Genomic DNA, 18,882 nt, shown 5'->3' on the forward strand with positions numbered 1-18,882 from the left:
AGAGTCCAGGATAGAAGGATCTGAAAAAATATACAGCCATTTTTGCATTGTGATTTGCATGTGATGGAGTACCACTCAAATGTATCACAGATCAATCTGTCTTCTTTCAGCTGCACTGGTTAACATCCTTCAGGTTTAATACTTGAATCACTATAAGGACTTATGCTGTAACAGAAATCACCATATTTAACAAAAGATGCTTTCTTCAGTAAAGAGAATACCAATTTTCAGGTCTGCCTCTTAAGGCATGTTGCTAAAAAAGGTGATGCTTTACATGAGCATGGCTCCTTCAGAAAAAAAATCTTGCAGTTTACTCTGGCTTTTGATAGTGTAATCCCATCAACTCCTCTCCAGCTATTTTCCCATTCAAGAAACAATGGAGATGCAAACTGACTTTTTCCTTAAGATCTGATACTGAAAGCTAATCTAGTTTTTATTTTTTATTACTTTACTATTCTATTTCATATTTTACTATTTTTCTATTATGATTAATAACAACAGGTCATAATCGTTTGACAGAACAACAGAACTGACAACACAGAAGAAAAGAAGAAAGAAATATGAATGACAAAGACTGCTTCAACAATCCAAATCAATCAGGTTTTGAATTTTTCATGAATACTTTACATTTTGAGCAGCAGTAGGAAATGTACCAATATTCAGTGGTCAGAGCTCTTGTCTTATTGAGCTAACATAGCAAAATTTCCTTACTTCTGACCAGTCCAAAGCGACCCACTGTGGGGGACAGGACTGATTGTTACACGGCTCTTTTTCAATAGGCCGGTGTGTTAAGCAGTTGGTATTGTCCAGTGTCTCTTCCTCAGAAGGTCCAATCTTTCTGATGCAGAGAACTGTTCGTGAACGCATTCCTCCATCACAGGTCTTACTGCATTCTGACCAATCTCCTATAAACCATCTGGATAGAAAAAGTTAGGAAATTCTATTAACACACATCAGAAATGGATTAGATAATTGCACAAACCCATAATCCAAATAGTTTAAATTACTAAAACTTAATCATTGTTAACAATACATCTATTCAGAGTGAAATAAAGTAGAAAACTATAGGCCTTTTCATTGAATTTTTTAATTTATGCCTCACTGCAATCATATCTTCCAATAATAATACTACATATTTTTCTAGAGCTGCAATTTCCAACCTAGACTACAGTAGTTAGAAAGGACAGTTGATCCTGACAAAACTTCAGTTACTCAAGCAGATTTGCACTGGACATGCATGACATTACCCATCTGAAAGTGGTTTGCAATTGGAAATGTTTGGGAACCACTGCTGTAGGTTAAAGAATATGTTATAAGCCTAGATGTTTGCCTTTCTCATATCATTGCAACAAAATGAAATTTCATCTCAGAATCAGTCTGAGAGTTAATTATGAATGCTATAACATGTTGTCAACATGCCAAAAATGCCAAGTATGTCAGTTCCTGGATGTATGCTTGGAGTTGCCTTGTAAGATGTCATTGTCTGAAGCCTCAGACAAAAGTATTTGCTGCTGTATGTTGTGTTACAGAATGTATTCTATTATGAACCTGAATCAACGAAACAATTTTTCTTCTGCTAATTTTGAGCCCAGTAAGACAGATTCAAACATATGCCATATTCTGTCATTATCCCAGTGAAGGAGAATTAATTTGTGGTTCTCAAAAAACTTATGCTTTTACCGTGCCAGGGAGAATTAGAAGCTCTTCGGAACTTTGGAGAGGCTGTATTGTTAATTCTTAGTTGATACTATGATTTGCTCAACTGTATTCTCAGCTACCTTTTATGTTTATACTCTATCACAACACAGCACTGTTCACCTTTTAGGAAGAGAACTATGAAACAGCCCGTAAGATCCAGAAATAGTCCTGTATCCTTTCTTAAAATCTGAAATTTTAGGTATCACTTATTGCAATGTGAACAAACAGTCTTTGCTGCTGTTCAGAAGCCTCAAACATAATGTAACTGGCATTCACTATGAGGAGTAACATAGGTCTTTTCACTTTCATAGTTTTTGGTAATCACCAGAAGAAAATCAGAATTGTATTAATTAAGAACAGGAAATATCTGGCTACTCCATTTAAAGAGTAAGCCTTATTGATTGATAGATCTTCCAGCCAAAATGGTCAAACTTCTCAGGGCAACTATCTCAAAAGACAGTATTTGAACAACGTCCTTGCAAAGTTAAGGAATCAAGAACACTTTCTTAGGAGTTTGGCACTTTGTATTCACCCTGTGGGGACCATCAGGGTGAAGACAGATATGGGATCAGCTGTTCTGACATATTATGACGTATTCTGACGTATATGCTTATATACGACTTACTACCCACTTTCTGAACATTGATGAGTTGGTTTTTATCATGTTCATCATGTTCATTGATTTCCCTGCTGTACTGAATGTATAATCTAGAATCATCCTGCCTTGTGGTTTCTTTTTTTGTTTTGTTTTGTTTTTGAACTGACATTTAAAAAGCAAACCAATAACAAAAAAATGTATGTTAGAGTAACTATATTATCACTAATTTTGGAAGTGCTAATTTTTTAACTGTTAAATCACACAAAGGAAAGGAAAGGAATTTGTTTGGTAAAAAGGAACTGACAAAACATGACCACTTCCCAAGTTCTGTTTTCAGGTACATGGTGTGAGAGTTCAGTTACCGCACTTACAGCCACACTAAACAGTGTTATACAAGCAGCATACGTGCAGGATAAGCACATATTTACAGATAGACTGTGGGGACATACAGTTTGTAATAGACATATAGAAGAGACTGCAGTATTTCCTTATTTTATGATATCTACGCTAATCAGCATTAATGATTTTCACACCCAGTTAAACTGTGTGTACAGAATATCACTGAACTTAAGCTAACCAGAGCTTGAGAATGAACGAGCCCTGATACAACAATACAATTGATATAATGTATCTCTCATTTTTTTTTTATCTCAGAAGGGAACTGTTGTGCAAATGCTGAAATTATTTTCCAGTGCAAAATATCACAGCTGTCTCTAAACAATTTTTGTTGTATGCTATAGGTTCTTGCCAAATTTTATTTTTGACCAAATGAGCTGCTGTGTTTTTAATTATCTTGTCAATATATAGCAAACAGATACCCTTAAATATAAAACAAAATAGACTTAGCCAAGTATGCACCTAATCCTAAAGGCACACAGTATTACCGTATAATGCTGAGAATCCTGAAGAAGACAAAGTTGTTTGACATAACTATTACCAGCAAATGGTTTGTCTACTAAGCAGTTTCTAGGTTTACCATTTCCAATTTGAACGCTTCAACACAAATTTTAAAGTAATATACCTAAAAATAGGGTAAACATTTAGTATAACGGGAAAGTAAGTCTCCCCTCACCTCAAGATTCTTCTGTCATTAGTGTCAGAATGTTCTCCAGTTCTGTTCTGAGCATTAGGCACCACACCTGACACCTCCATCTTCAGAAACTGCTTTGCCAGTATCTTTTTACTTACAGTGTCTGTGTTGCTTTGTGTAGTTTGAATGCCAGTTTTTCAGTCAGATCAGACCTCTTCTAGGATGAATTATGTTTCTTTCACAACTGATTCCAGAGGAACAAGAAACCATAACCAAAACCCAAAAACAAATAGCGTCTCTGGTAGGACAGATCTCTAATGCTAGATCAGAATTTTAAGCATACTTGGTCAACAGGATTTACTATATATTACGAAGGCTTTTCCATCTACGCAAAACAGATCCATCTTAGTGATAACTGACTTACTCAGGTGGGCAAGGCTCAGTGTTGCAGGCTCTTTGGTTTTCTGGAGGCTTACTGTCAGGGTCACAGTAATTGTTTTGTACAATGGAGTTGTCATCCAGTCTTTTACACACCACCTCTTGTTTCTGCACACCTTAGGATGAAATTAAACACCATTAATTAATCAGTCTTACTCTTCTGCTTGTTGAATAAAAGTATATTTCACCTGTTGATTATTAACCCTGCTATCCCTCTTTGACTGGTTGAATGCTTCAAAGATGTGAATTCCAACTGACTGAATGCTCCTGACCACACAAAATCTTTCATTTTCTTTTAATTTTAGGCCACCCCGTTGAGAGAGGATCTTAAATTGCTGTTGTGTTTGAAAACAAAGGGAATATATTTATAGATTTACTAACAGATTGTTTTTATTTGTATATTGGAAAAAAAAAATAATCCATTTCCATCTAACCTCCCATCTTGGTAAAAGACACTCTGATTTCCAAAGAAAATATCACCAAATAGAATGTGGTCACCCTTCACTGCAGAATTATTGTTTATGTGCTCTGGTTTAAAATAAGACAGCAATACTGGGATACAGTTTTGCATTTTTATGTGTGTCGTCCTACAAACATTTTCTTCATTAAAATAATAGAAGTATTATTCATTCTGAAAGATGAAGTTTGTCTTTGTGAATGCTCATTTTGTCTGGCACTCCCAGCTCCTCTTTCATTATGTTAACCATCAACAGGCTGTTCAGAATTGATTATTATTTACAAAAATAATACAAAAATAATATTATTTACAAAAATAAAAAAATTTACAAAAAATAATGGCATACCATTGTCAAGACAGCATTGCAAGGTAACACTTTAAGCTGATTTTCTACTTTTTACAAAACAGAATCTAAAGAAAGCCATTAAAGAACCATTGATATATGATAACAATGCAGCTCCAAGCATTGCTGAAAACAGTGGTACACGTGGCCTTCTCTGTTTTTAGAACAAGCCGTATGTTTGCTAGCATAATACAACTGTGGATCTGCAATTCATATTCAGTTCTTATTGAACACAAGTGGTCATAGTACTGAAATAACAGGATTATTTGTACAATACAAGTTGAAAAAAGCCCTAAAACTTTCTTTAACACAGAAGCAATTACTTAACTTTTTCCAAAATCTGAAATGCATACAAATAAATAGGGATTAAAACATCCTGGCTTCAAATATGTGCCAACTTACTTTACAGCCTTGTCTCTTTTTAAGACAAGCATTTTATAGGGGATAGATATGTATGGTAATAAGATTAATTACATAAATGTGGTTTTCAGACACTAAACAGCCCACTTACCTTTCAATTTTTTTTTTTTTTTTTTTTTTTTTTTGGTTATCCATTATGGACAAGAACCAAATCTTTGGTTCCTAACATTAGACCTATATGGAACTTAGGTATTTATTTCCAAGTAAGTCAAGCCTAACCTGGAGATACCCGAAGTTTGGCCCACAAAGCACACTGCTTGGCTACAAACAGAAGTCTCCCAGTCTATGTACAGAAGCATTGTCTCTTTGACGTTATGAGACATACAGGATGTGAGACATACGTCTCTCTGATGTTATGTAGAAAGAACGTGGAGAATAGAAACCTCATTTTTCACAATAGTCTTGAAGATGGCATGCACTCTTTCATGAAGCCACAGATCCAGGAGCAGTAAGTTTGAGCATACAGTACTTCTGTGACAGCGGTTAATTTAGTCAGCTAAATGGCAAGTCTGCAGTTTCTAAACCTTGGGTTATTTCTGTCATTGTCCAATCACAGTCTAATGTAAAATGTAGAAACCATCTTGAGAGCAAGACCTGCCTGTGCTAGATGAATGTCTCATTTGCTAGTCCCTTTCTTGTCTTCTTGACACTGGACCCATGAGTCTTGCATCCCTGGCTATACCATGGCCCGGAATGCTTGTTTAAAAAATCTTCCTTTTCCCTACCTTTTTGGATTTTTTGACTATTCTTTGGCACACAGCTAGAGTACTTTTCTGGAGATGTAGTCCCAGTTGATATCTCCTCATTCTGAAACTGGGAATTGCTACTTAATAGACAACTGTCATTGCATCCTGCAAAATATATGTTATACCACTCACACAAAAATAGAGCCTTGTTAATTCAAATACTCTAAGGAGAACTCAGCAGTCTGGATCCTGCACAAAAAAACGTGTGACCTCAACACAAATGTGTATGCTCCTGACAAAAAGGAGAGGAGTTAGACTCTTCACTAAACATCTCACTTCTTATGGGCTGCCTATTTAGCCGGTGATAACTTTGAGCATCAGCTCTCAAAAGCACATGCCACCTCGCCTCGCCTCAAAATTATTAACCATATTGAGACCAAAGGTGTCTGCCTAATACTGGAGTGTTCTCTCTACTGCAGTCCCTGAATCCAGAGCCTTAGCTTTACTGCTGGGGGAAAGAGATCTCCTTTTTGATTATAGCTATATACAACTTTCCCAAAGTAGGCACTCTCAATCAGGTTACAAATGTTAGACATCTCAGGTTATCCATAAACATCACTATCATTTTAATGAAAGATTTATGAAATTTATTTATGAAAAAGATATTAATATGAGATGTGTGTCTGTCCTGGTTTTAGCTGAGATTTAATTTTCTTCCTAGTAGCTGGCACGGTGCTGTGTTTTGGATTTAGGATAAGAATAATGCTGCTAACACACCGATGTTTTAGTTGTTGTAGAGCACTGCTTACACTCAGACAAGGATGTTTCAGCTCCTTGTGCTGCTCTGCCAGTGAGGAGGCTGGGGGTGCACAAAGAGCTGGGAGGAGACACAGCCAGGACAGCTGGCCCAGGCTGACTAGGCATGACCCCATAACATATGGGGTCATGGTGAACAATGAAGTGAGGGTGTTGGCTGGGGTGAGGGCTGCTTCTCGGGGTCTGGCTGGGCATCAGTCAGCGGGTGGTAAGAAACTGCACTGTGCATCACTTGCTTTGTCTACTCCTTTATCATAATTATTATTTTCCATTCATTTTCTGTTCTTTTAGACTGCCTTTATCTCTGCTGATGAGTTTTACCTTTTTATGCTGATTCTCTGCCCCATCACAATGTGGGACAGGGAGAGGTGAGGTGGGGGGGTGAGCGAAGGGCTGTGTGGTGCTTAGCTGCCTGTCGGTTAAGCCACAACAGTGTCTTACAGGTCAGCCACGTAAACCAATTACCTGGCTTGTCTCATTTTTCCTTCTTTCTACATGTATTTGGATGCCACACCATAGACAACTGTAGGTACCACTACACTGTGCATAAAGTTGCCAGACTGTTTTCCAATAGTATCTTACAAGCACAAATCTACATGAACAAGATAAAGAGAAAATACCATTTTTTGCAAGTTTTCAACCTCCGCTACTTTTCAATTTAGGTGCTGTACATATTAGGAAAGTTCTATTTTGCTAGACAGTTAGTCCATTTGGAGTTGTGGAACAACTCAAAAGTGCATGGGGGGCACTCAAGGTCCTCCTGAAGGACATGCCTACCCACAGCTGCCGACTACACAGTGTGTTAACACTAACACACACATACTCTTTTTCAGACACTCATCCATCAGGTATCAAAGATATTTACAATTCACTCAGAGATGTTCCACCATAGCATTCTCAGCAGCTAATACTTTAATTACAAGAAAGAGTTAAATTCAATCAGATCTTATGCTACTAATTAAATAAGCTTGGCACATGGCAACATACAACTAGAAGTAACTCCCTTCTGTATTTCTGGGAACCACTCTAAGTAATTCCTTTCATAAACTGATCAAGCTCCACCTTAAACCCACGCGTATTATCTTCTCTGAAATTCACACCTTTGACTACCACACTCTGATTTCCATTCTAGATGCACTAACAGCCAATTAATAAAAACTGTGCCCAGTACTCCACAGAGATTTTACTAGTGCCTTATTCAGTGATCGTGAATACAACATAATATCCTGATCTTCCCCATATGTCTTCTAGCACTGCATTATCAGGCAGTTTCATCAGAGCTTTCATTCTTATTTCTGCTACCATCAGAACAAGAAAAACTGAAATCTGATGAATCACATGACAAGTCTTTAAGATGCCCATGAGGTTCAATGCCATTTGGCCCAGTAATTTACATTTTAAGAGTGCCTCTTGTCTACTAATTTTTTCTAATTCTTTATTAGGTGTAGGTGACAAGAAAAGCCTTACAAAAGTCTAGATAAATGAATCTACTACATTTCCTTAGTCTACAAAGTAATTTGTCTATTACAATAAATATAACTAGTTAAGCAAGACCTATCATGTCACACTCAACCTCTTTTCTCACAGATTTCTATCTGTGATACAGTCTATCATTGTGCTTAGTTTTCAATAAAATAAAACAAAACTAAACCAGCCATGTAATTTATTGAACATTGGTCACGTAAGCATATCACTCATAAAACAGCATTCACCCCTATTCACGCACACAGTGAAGAATTCTTAATCCATGCCAGGCAGATATGTCAATTCAGCTTTAAAATGTTCTGCATCATCTTGCCACACAATATGTAATTTGTGATACAAGAAACATAGGTATGGATTAAGGAAACTGTCTAATTGGTGTTATTTAAAATAGTATCTCAGAAACACAATTAAGATTCTAAATTCAAAACAACAGGAAGAAATGGAAAAAGCTAGAATACAATTTTTACCCAGACAACAGCTACAACTTACTTAAGCCCTGAGGAACTTGAAAAAATATTTTTAAATTATCAACTCTATGAGTATATGGTCTCTCTCAAAATCTAAAAAGCATAGCTAAACAAGTTCATTGAAACTCTTGGGGGAATAATTACAAGTGGTTAGACAGAAACACTCTGCTTTCAAATCTGCAGATTTATAGTTTATAATAAAAAACATAAAATGTCCTCATAACTGGTCAATGCAATTCTAATAGAAAACAAAACTCCAGTGGTTTAGTGACCATATTCTTCAGAGATTTGAGATGTTTTGCAGATTTCAATTCACAAATAGTCTGCATGACTTTCAGCAGCCAAATTTTAAATTACATGGAGCACATTTTATTCTTAAATTAAAATTGCAGGCATGTAAATGCTATATCTATTTTTAAAAGCAATCCCCCAAAATTGTGGTTTGCAATTGCAACAGTTAATTATAAAGATGCCAGTACCAGCACATAGTGAATCTTGCATCACAAAAACTAGTGCATGCTGGTTAACCCAGACATACTTTCTGAGCTCACTCATCAGATCACAAGATGTTCATCACAGAGCCAAACTTACATTTTCCTTGATGAGGACAAGTACATTTTATTTGTCCAAAGACATAATTCATCTGAGGGCATGAAAAAACAAAAACAAACAAACAAACAAACAAAAAAACAGTAGGCACTATTCTGTAACAGTGATCACCAGCAAAGGAAACTGGACAGCAATAAGTTTACTTATAATAACACACTGACTGAACACTTAATTAAAAAAATACTAGTATGTGAGATATTTAACTCATCTGGAGTTGAACTCTCATAGAATAAACAAAATCAAAATCAATGCTTAGGGTGCCACTAAACTCCAGATAATAAATGCTGTCATTTGTTGCCAATTTACTGATAGGCTTTTAATAAGTATGGAATAAAATAAAATAAAATATACACTTACCGTAGCTTATTTTTAATATACCCAAAATAATAAAAAAAAATATAAAGAATGATATTTTTCCCTTCATTTGCTGGATTTTTTTTAAACAACACCACTAGCAATACATTTCCTTGTTAAGAATACTTACAGATTTGGACAAAGTCACAGACATGCTACAAGTTATCATATAAAGAAAAACAGGCAGAAGTGTAAATAAACTACAGTTCCATGACCTGTGATATATTTTGTCCTTTTCTGTTGTAGCTCCTTTTTCTTCTCCTTCCAGTCCTCCTTTTATTTGCTGCTTCAGTGTATTCTAGTTTTCCCTTTCCCAGATTTTCTTGTAAATAGTTAAATAAACAGGTCCTTAAAAAAAAATCTTTTGTTGCTGTCTTTAGATTTTTCTGAATTCCAGGGACCTGTTCATCCATCCATTCATCCATCCTTTCTAAATTACCTGTGCTCTCTCCTGTTCCACTCATTTCTGTCCAGATAAACTTGCACTGTACATTCTGTATTCTCTGACAATGTTTTTATAGTCTTGTGTAAGTCTGCCATCAGCTTACAGAGGCCCTTGCACTATGCTAAACAGATGGCTGAAACAGAAAAAAAACCCTGCAAGCTGTCCTAATAAATGCAACAGCTAGTACTGGGGCTTGGTAGTACTATTTCTCTCACTCAACATGTCCATTATGTAACCTGAAAAGATTGCATCTTAACCTATAAAAGCTTTCCCTTTCAAACAGGGCAACTTAATATATGCTAAATAAAACACTTTATGAGATGAAGCTTTGGTAAAGCTTGAGGGGAAAATTTAATTTCTATCAGCTAAAGAAAGACTTGTACAAGATAAAATAATTTCCTTCTGAAAACTTTTGACTTGGAGTAGAACTGTTATGAGTGCAATTTCAGGGAAAAAGGGAAATTAGTAAGGAGAATTCATGTAGTTCACTTCTACAAAACGTTCCTAAGGATGAAGAACGAGATGAGGCAGTACAAACTTGTATTTAAAAGAGAAGTTTTTCAATACAGAAAATAATCATCCTCGTGTACAAAAAGAAAAGTTGCAATCCTGAATTCCTAAGCCTAAGAACAGACACTAAGAGGCAGATAATAAAAATGAATGAAATTATATTCTCATCCTAAATCTGAGTACCTGAATCCAGAAAAGAGTTGTCTGTTACTGGGTGAGGCTTTAAGGTACCTGGTAAATCTGAAGAACCTGTATTTAGAAAAACTCAAAAAATAGCAAAATAAAACTCAGATTTCTGGAGAAATGATTTCTGTGTAGTTTATTGTAGAGAATATGATGCTTACTTGCAGAGCATCTATGGAACATTCTGTTCTTTTCTCTTTTAACATGAATGACACTACTAAATACGCAGTTTACAATCTCATGAAAGAAAGATTGACTTCCTTTTGTCTTTTACATGCAATCTAAGTATTTAACTACTTTCTTCACAAGCTAATTTATCTTCTAGACTTCTCTATAAAGAATAGAGGAGGAGTGGAGGTAGAGACTCTACTGTGGAAAGAATCAATTGATTTCAGGTGCTCAGATAAGTTTTCAGAATACTTTGTTTTACACGCACCTCATGCAATGAACTTCAGGCATGCTTCATACATACAGACAGATTTCCAGACAGTGATGAACTGCTAATTAGCAAGGATGTAACGTGTGCTGTGAGTGCTCTGTATCACACAAGAACCATACAAGCAAGGCAGGAATGAAACCCAGAGCTTCAGCAGAGCATTTAGTTCTCATAAGCACAAAAACCTCCTCCTTCTTCCTGCAATTCCTTTTACAGCATAGTCTTGCTATTCTGCAAAACTGAAACAGGACTGAGAACAGAGGTCCTGTATTAAAAGTTCAAGTGCCTTAACTATTCAGAAGTGACTCATCAGCACAAGATGAACATAAGATAGAAGTCCAATGGAACAAACAGCATGCTACCATTTAATTACAGATTGTAGGTTCATACACAGACCGACAGGTATTTAAGCCACTAAATAAGACAGGACCAATTGCTTCTCTTCCCTTGACTGCTCCAGTAATTCGTCTCCAAGACAGGTCTACAAGCAGCTCTAGGAATCTCTGAATGCAGGGACTGCTCTCAAAAGGCTATAAATAAGAGACATCACAAAGACTAGACACTTCTGCAAGATACAAAACTCCAGAATTATATTAGTGCTGCCAAAATCCTGCTCTTGCCTTTTTGTTAGATACTCTGAATAAAACAACATATACCAAGTAATAACTATGTCTTAAGAGTCCCAGACTTGGCCAAATGCTGTGTAATGAAGATACAGTCAGTCTGATCTAGAAAGAACTATACCTAAGTATAATGGAGTGGAACCACAATAGTCTGGGACACAGCTTCAGGATCAAAGAATGTTCCCTGCTCAGCTGGTCCATGTTTCACTGAGCAGCCGCAGAAAACAATTTAAGATTTCAGTCATCCTTCCTTCCATCATTTCCTGGCTTCTAAAAACTTGCAAATTTGACATTCTTTTAAGACAGCTTTTTTAAGCATAACATATGTCTAGACAAAAAGACAAAACATTAGAATACAGACATTCAGAGATGGATAGCAGCTAAATGTGCTGATAAGAATTTAGATTTGCCTACAACTTTGATATAAAGCCTATGCTTTGACATAAAAGTGTATCTGGCTCTACTTCATCACAAGCTTTCCTGGATCAAGATGGAATATCATATAATTATCAAATCTTTAATGTCTTTCCACTACAGTTCAGCTACACCAACTGTTGTAAGTGGCAGGAAAATGTAGATACCTTTAACCTGTTCACAGTCTGTCCCAAAGTCACTATATATAATTTTCTTTAATTTCATAAAAAAAACTTCCATACTAATATTCCTCACACATACTGTCATTTTTTTAATTTTACTTTTAGTAATAAATTATTTTGAATTCTGAGTATTTTGTTGTCCTTTGATGTAGAGAAAAACTCCTCTTCTAAAGGTAAATTGCAATAATGGACTTCATAATGAATCCTACAGAAATAAACAGTCATCCAGTGGTTTAATTTCTGAGATTTCTCATGCTTTGTATTTATATTAGCTGGCTTTTCCAGTTGTTCTCTGTCTCTTTTGTCTCCCTTTTCTTTTTCCACTACTCAGATCCCTTTTAGAATTGTGTCTTCTTTTGTTTGGTACATGGCAGAAAGTGTTTCATAAATTGGGAACAATAGTAGGTATTCATATGGATAAAGCAGATAGTTTTTTAAATTTGAGTTATGGCTACAATGAAACAGATTCCCTAAGCAGAGAATCTCAATGAAAATAAGTGATCATAATATATCCTTATGCTAAGCTGAGTGAGAGAAATGCCTCTGGTTTAAACACCGTAAGCTACTGAAGAAAATCCTTCCAAAAAAAGTTTCGAATGAATAATAAATGTATAAGGTTATTAGAGATTCACATATATTTCTTTAAAAGATAATTATGTCAAACTTTTTTTTTTTTATCTAAACAAGTGCCTACTTCTTCAGAGCCAATTATTTTTTCCTTTGTATACTTTCGAGTCTCTGAAATGACAATGACCAATGTGATGGAAGATCCATGTTATCTTGTCACTGCCTAAATCAGTGGAAGTTTTCCTGTGACTTCAAAAGAATTGTTAATCATAGAATCGTAGAATACCCTGAGTTGGAACAGACCCACAAGGATCAAGTCCAGCTCCACAGAACCACACCATATGTTCAAACCAAAAGAATCATTAACCCATTGTTATCATCAAAATAGGATTCTGCAGTACCTGCAAGGTTCTGATGCTTGGAACTTTCTTTTGCTCTAAGAAAAGCACTTTTGGTCTATGTCCTTCCCTTCTACATCTTTAAAACCTTTCTTTTCCTACCAGACTCACCAATGATAAAATATTAATTAAAAGAGCAACCTATCACCCACTTGATTAAAGGAATACTACAAATGAACAATAAAATATTGAAGAAATTTGGTAATCTATTTTGTTTCAAGACTTTCTGTTTAGATGCACAGAACAGAATTTGTACTATCCTTTGTGTCTTACTTATAAGCTAAGCAAACTGCTGTATTTAAACTGCAAACAACTAGTAACAGCCACAGCAGGATCCACCAGAGATAAATCAAGATGGTTCCAAACATGAATACCTCCAGTAGCCAGAAAGAAAAGGAAAAGGACAAATATTTGGTCCATAGATTCTTTAAAATAAATAAATAAATAATTCTTCCTCTTGCTAAAGTCAGTGCACAGTGCTTTAGAAAACTGAAATTCTTTCATCAATTTACAGCTCTCTCCCATTTCTTCTGAAATTGAGATATGTTGGGGATGATGCATTCAGTCTCCAGAGAGAAGATAGATACTGTTCACACAGCACTTCTACTCACCAGTCCATGCAGCAGCAATGGTGTTGGCTTTGAAGAAAGCCAACTGTCCTGCTCTCCCAGCCAGAGGTAAAGAATTGCATTGGTGGCCACTAGAGGGAGGATTAGGAATATAGTAAATTGTGGGCAAAAGGCACCCATGATGAATCACATGGGACAACCTACAAATCCCCCATCGCTGCCAATAGGCAACAGATACTGCTATGGGCTGGGAAGTATAATCCAATTGCTATCACCTCCTACAGAGACTCTACTAGTATGTAACCTAAATTTTGGTGGCTGGAGGGTGGGAGGGCTGACTAGGATATATGAAGAATACCTACAAACACACACACAGACATATCTCTTTATTTATAGTTGCCTTATTTCCCCTTGGTTTATTAATCTCCTTACTTAAAACTTCTGGTGTCCTTTATCAAGAAAGCTCCTGTGAAAAGCAAACATCCCAGCTTCAAGAGAATCTCAGAAGAAGCCTCAGAAGAGACACACTGTGCCAAGATACACTGTATTTAACAAGAAGATCTGAACATATTAAATGTACTTGAAAACAACAAAATCCAATGTGATAAAATAAATGTTCTTTTTCTAAGTTAACGTCTGAAGTATGTCTGAAAGAAATGTTTTCAATTAGTTACCTACATATTTATGTAATAAAGTGTATCTTGAAATTCAGTTTACCCTGTAGCTTGACTGCCTGGTGTCTTACCTCCAGCACAAGTGGCAGAACATTCTGACCAAGGCAGATGATTCCACGCAAAGCCAACTTCATTGTCTCCACTGCCAGTGCGAGAGATGGGAACATTGAATTTATACCTTATACCCAAATTTTGTTCCTGTAGCAGAATCTGTAGTTGAAAACAACTGGTTATACCATTAAAACAGGCAAGCAGAGGGCAACTACAGTGACATTAATCTAGGCATGTGTTATGTCTTGTGGAAGGGAAAAAAGTAATAAAGGAAGCCACAGTAGTTTTGTAAGGTATTTCCAAATAAATCTGAACTGACTTATAAGATGCATATAAAAAAAAAAAAGAAGTATTATTGTATAAGGAGGTGAGCTTTGTCTTCTTTAGCCATTGACACAACTTCACAACTTTTGTCACTTCTTTATTTTTGACATAATAGTTCTAAAAAGCCAGTCTTCATAAATTAATACATTAATTAATGGAAATGAATTTGGTAACTGAATCATTACTTGAGGTCAAAGTAGGTTACAGACATTGCTATGCAAACATGCAGCAATTCTCACTGAAATCTTGTAAGGAGCTACCCATGTAGTAGTTATGAATCAAGCCCTGCCCTTGTTTAATACTTCTAGTGACTAATAATCATAAAAATAGTAACAGAGAAACAGACTGTTGCTGAGGTTACTGTTTTTTCCTAATGCATTAGCTAGCAGCATTAAACTCATGGAATCGCAGCAGTGGTTCCTTTAAAGGAATATCAAAACTATCACTACAGCTGTACCACTGTAGGTGATATAGATGGAAGTGCAACAATCACCATGTGCTTTATCTACCATGACTGTTGAACTGCAGTGCACTTCCACATACCACCTGCTGAACATTAGTGTCTGATTATCTACCAAACTTTTTTTGTGTGTCAGATGCAGCATCTGACATATCTAAGAGCTATTTCTCAACTCCTTCTACGTTCTATTATATTTTGTAAAAGTATATTTACCTAACTATTAGACAAAAGAGATTCAGTTGAAAACTCACTGAGACTGACCAAATGAGAAAAGGCACTATAATCTTTATGAAACTCATTCTATATGAACTCTCCAGTTTATCCACAGCTAAAGTAAAACAAACAAAAGAAACAAACAAACAACAACAACAACAACAACAAACAGGATTCAAACACTTAAGAACATTGACTAAAATGTAAGCATCGAGGCAACAATCATTCTATACAGAAAAACATCCTGTCTGGCTCAAGCAATCCCTGAACTGCAAAACTGGTAGCTGATAGAATATACTGAGCAAGTTTCACCTTAGTCTTATACTCTTCCTCAACACAACAGAGCAATATAGTAGGCTTACTACTGACTACTGTCAGAGACAGGCTACCAGCACCCTGGTCATATTTTCTTCTGTTACATTCAAATATTTTATACCATCCATTCAGAGCAATTTATCTCAAAATATACTTTAACGCAGGTCAAATAGTAATACTAAGGCCATGATTAAAACCACTGACAACTACAGACCTGTAAGGAAAAAAAATGCTGCTGTGTACATATTAAACATCACAGTCAGAGTCTGATGCAATTATTGTATGCTATATCTTAACAATTCCATGTACCAGAAATACACAGAAATAGAAAATATATTTAATTTACAATTTTTGCTACTACTATTCTGAAGCACAATTAATACAGATGGGGCATTTTCTGTGATGTTTCCCAGGGTTCTTCTAACTTTACCCCTTTTCCACCACAGTATCTACCCGTCACCCGTCAGTTTTAAAAGAGAGGAAAACTGAATTAAAATACAAATGCAAAAAGTCCCAGCATGGCCTGTGACCTATTCTGATTTTATTCATGGTCTTATGTTTCCTCAGAACATAAAAACGTATTTCAGATTTCAGAAATATATTAATTGTAACTTTACCATGACTATGAGATTTTCTGAAGTAGGGCCTAGTGCTTCCAAAGACTCTGGTTCATCTGTTGGCCTCTTGTAATGGAAAGCTGTTCCAGCAACATCAAACTTTCTTGGCCAGTCAATAGTCCAGGCACCATTAATATAGTAGTCATCCTCTTCAGATTTTAAAGCTTAAAAAAAAATACAAGCCACCTAAAAATTGGAAGCAGCATTTACAATGGAGAAGCCATTACAAATTAAACTACTACTCTGTTAGAAGTATGTGAGTTTCAGCTCTCTATCATTGTTTTTTCAACAAATGTTCTTCTTTAGCCTTGGTTAAAATATCCCTCATACAGTTTGAAAATACTGTCTCTATCATGAACTTTAATGTGCAGGTATACTTTGAAGATTTCAACATGCAGATGCTATATTGAAAAAAACAGTGCCTCATGCAACCTGAAATATATCTTCAACTTTAAAACTAAGCCCACCTGCAGTATGCTGTTCTACTTAAGACATATGTAGGTCTCAAATGTATAATCAATTACCAATCTAATTTAAGATTAATTAAGATTATAATTAATAATTAAGATTTTGTATGTTCGGGCATAAGAAAGGTATCACGTAACTTGCAGAGAGAAAAAAGAAAAAGATTGAGTTTGAAGTATGGTCCTAATCAGCTTACTTTGTTGTCTCTGCCCATTTTCTTTTTTCCTTCCTAAAGCATAAATCCAAGGCATTTCTACTACAAAAACAAGTACTAGCTATTTCATCTGCCAAGATATTTTTATTATTATTAATTTACAGCCTTAAACCATGTAAGTACTGTAGATAACAAACAGATTTCTTAGCTAACTGACCAATTAGGCTGGACAAGCATATATTATTCAGGGACTAATGTTTGATATTTTATGAGATTAAACTTCTAAATATGAAACTGACATTGTATCTTAAGGTGAATATTCTGTTAACTAGATATTGCCTTCTGGATGAGATAATGATGACGATCACTGAGTTATTCATCATTCATATTTACTTTACATAAAGCATGCTCTTAAACGCAAAATCATGGCTGGAAATACACAATCAAACAGTGTTGGTTTTTGAGACAAAACACACACTGGCTTTACCAGATTTTTACAAACTCATGGCACAACCATAAGGAGAAGACAACTTATGATGAAGTTTTATTCTCAACTACATCTGTGTAGACAGAGGTTTTACCTTGAACAGTTAGGAAAAAAATCTGAATGATGCTCAAGTTTTCTAGAATAGATCCAGAGAGCATTCATATGAACAGGAGCTGGTGAGGAAGCAACATTATGTTGGTGACGGCCTTATTCAGCAGGGATTAGTAACCATTTCCATTCACCACCATAAAGTCTGAAGATGAATGCCTTTCCATAGCAAAATCTTACTCCATTAACTTCCCTGGATTTAATCTGGAAACATGTATGTGTTTCGAGCGAAGAAACTAGCTTTCACACATTCATTTATTTTAAATTCTCAAAGTAGTTCAGATTCTCTATTGTCTATATGGCTTTTGTAGTACAAGAAGCAGAGAATAAAAAACGTGCATAAGGAAACAAGACAAATTGCAGGCAGTAACATACTAAAAGAAAGGAACAGTACTCCCACTATTTATCTATTTTAAGCAGGTATATGAAATAAAAAATCATAGAATAATTTGGGTTGGAAGGGATCTTGAGGATCACCTAGTTCCAACCCCCCTTCCAAAGGCAGGGACACCTCCAGGGATGGGGCATCCACAGCTTCTCTGGGAAGCCTGTGCCAGTGCCTCACCACATTCACAGTAAAGAACTTCTTCCTTATATCTAATCTTAATCTACCCTTTTTTAGTTTAAAACCATTATACTTCATCCTATCACAATACATAACTATGCTAACACGTGAACATCGGTCTTTTATTAGTGGTCATATTTCCATAGAGCCAAAACTTCTAATAAAACTTTTAAGTGAGCAAAGGGGTAAAAATATTCTCATACACGATGTTTATATAATTAATCTTTCTGAAATTCTGTGCTTGTACTATCAACTGTGTGTATGCTATACACATTTTTTTTTACCTGCCTGCAAAAGAAAAATGTGTTTGCATTCTGTGAACAGATTTGCTTAATATGCATTGTTATGTACAGGTGATGAACACAGCTGTGAATAGCATTCCAATAATATAATTACATGACTATGATGAAGCACTGACATAGTTATTAGCATATGAGACAGAAGGAACAAATTAATATACTAATTAAATCATTTGTTAGAACTTGAGAATGCAGGAAGCCCACAGGAAATTAGCACACAACATTCTGTTGCATAGGGGGAATATAAGCAAAGATGTCAGCTCAGATCAATCCAATTAAGGTAAGATAACAGCATTCCTAAACATATATTTTTTCAGCAGCTCTGGAAACAGGCAATTTTGTTGTTGGATTATTTTTGGTCAGATCATTTAAAAAAATATATATTATTTATGCAGCTGCAGTAACATGTGTTTTTGTTGCCA

At 35.6% G+C, this 18,882-nt stretch overlaps 1 protein-coding gene across 9 annotated transcripts in view; it reads right to left on the reverse strand.

The window, feature by feature from the left end:
- The window catches only part of ADAMTS6 (ADAM metallopeptidase with thrombospondin type 1 motif 6), a 160,378-nt gene that overhangs the window by 19,253 nt on the left and 122,243 nt on the right, over positions 1-18,882 (reverse strand). For 8 of the 9 annotated variants that reach the window (XM_013180568.3, XM_048079505.2, XM_048079500.2 and 5 more), the window contains 4 exons: positions 16,383-16,546; positions 14,474-14,612; positions 3,751-3,880; positions 712-916 (listed from right to left, as the gene is read on the reverse strand). In XM_013180568.3, coding sequence (XP_013036022.1) covers positions 712-916; positions 3,751-3,880; positions 14,474-14,612; positions 16,383-16,546 — 638 coding nt within the window. Of the gene's footprint in view, positions 1-711; positions 917-3,750; positions 3,881-13,770; positions 13,860-14,473; positions 14,613-16,382; positions 16,547-18,882 lie in introns of those variants that run through there. The other variant, XM_013180570.3, reaches the window with a different exon arrangement.

This window comes from Anser cygnoides, chromosome Z, assembly GCF_040182565.1.
Source record: "Anser cygnoides isolate HZ-2024a breed goose chromosome Z, Taihu_goose_T2T_genome, whole genome shotgun sequence".
NCBI lineage: Eukaryota > Metazoa > Chordata > Aves > Anseriformes > Anatidae > Anser > Anser cygnoides.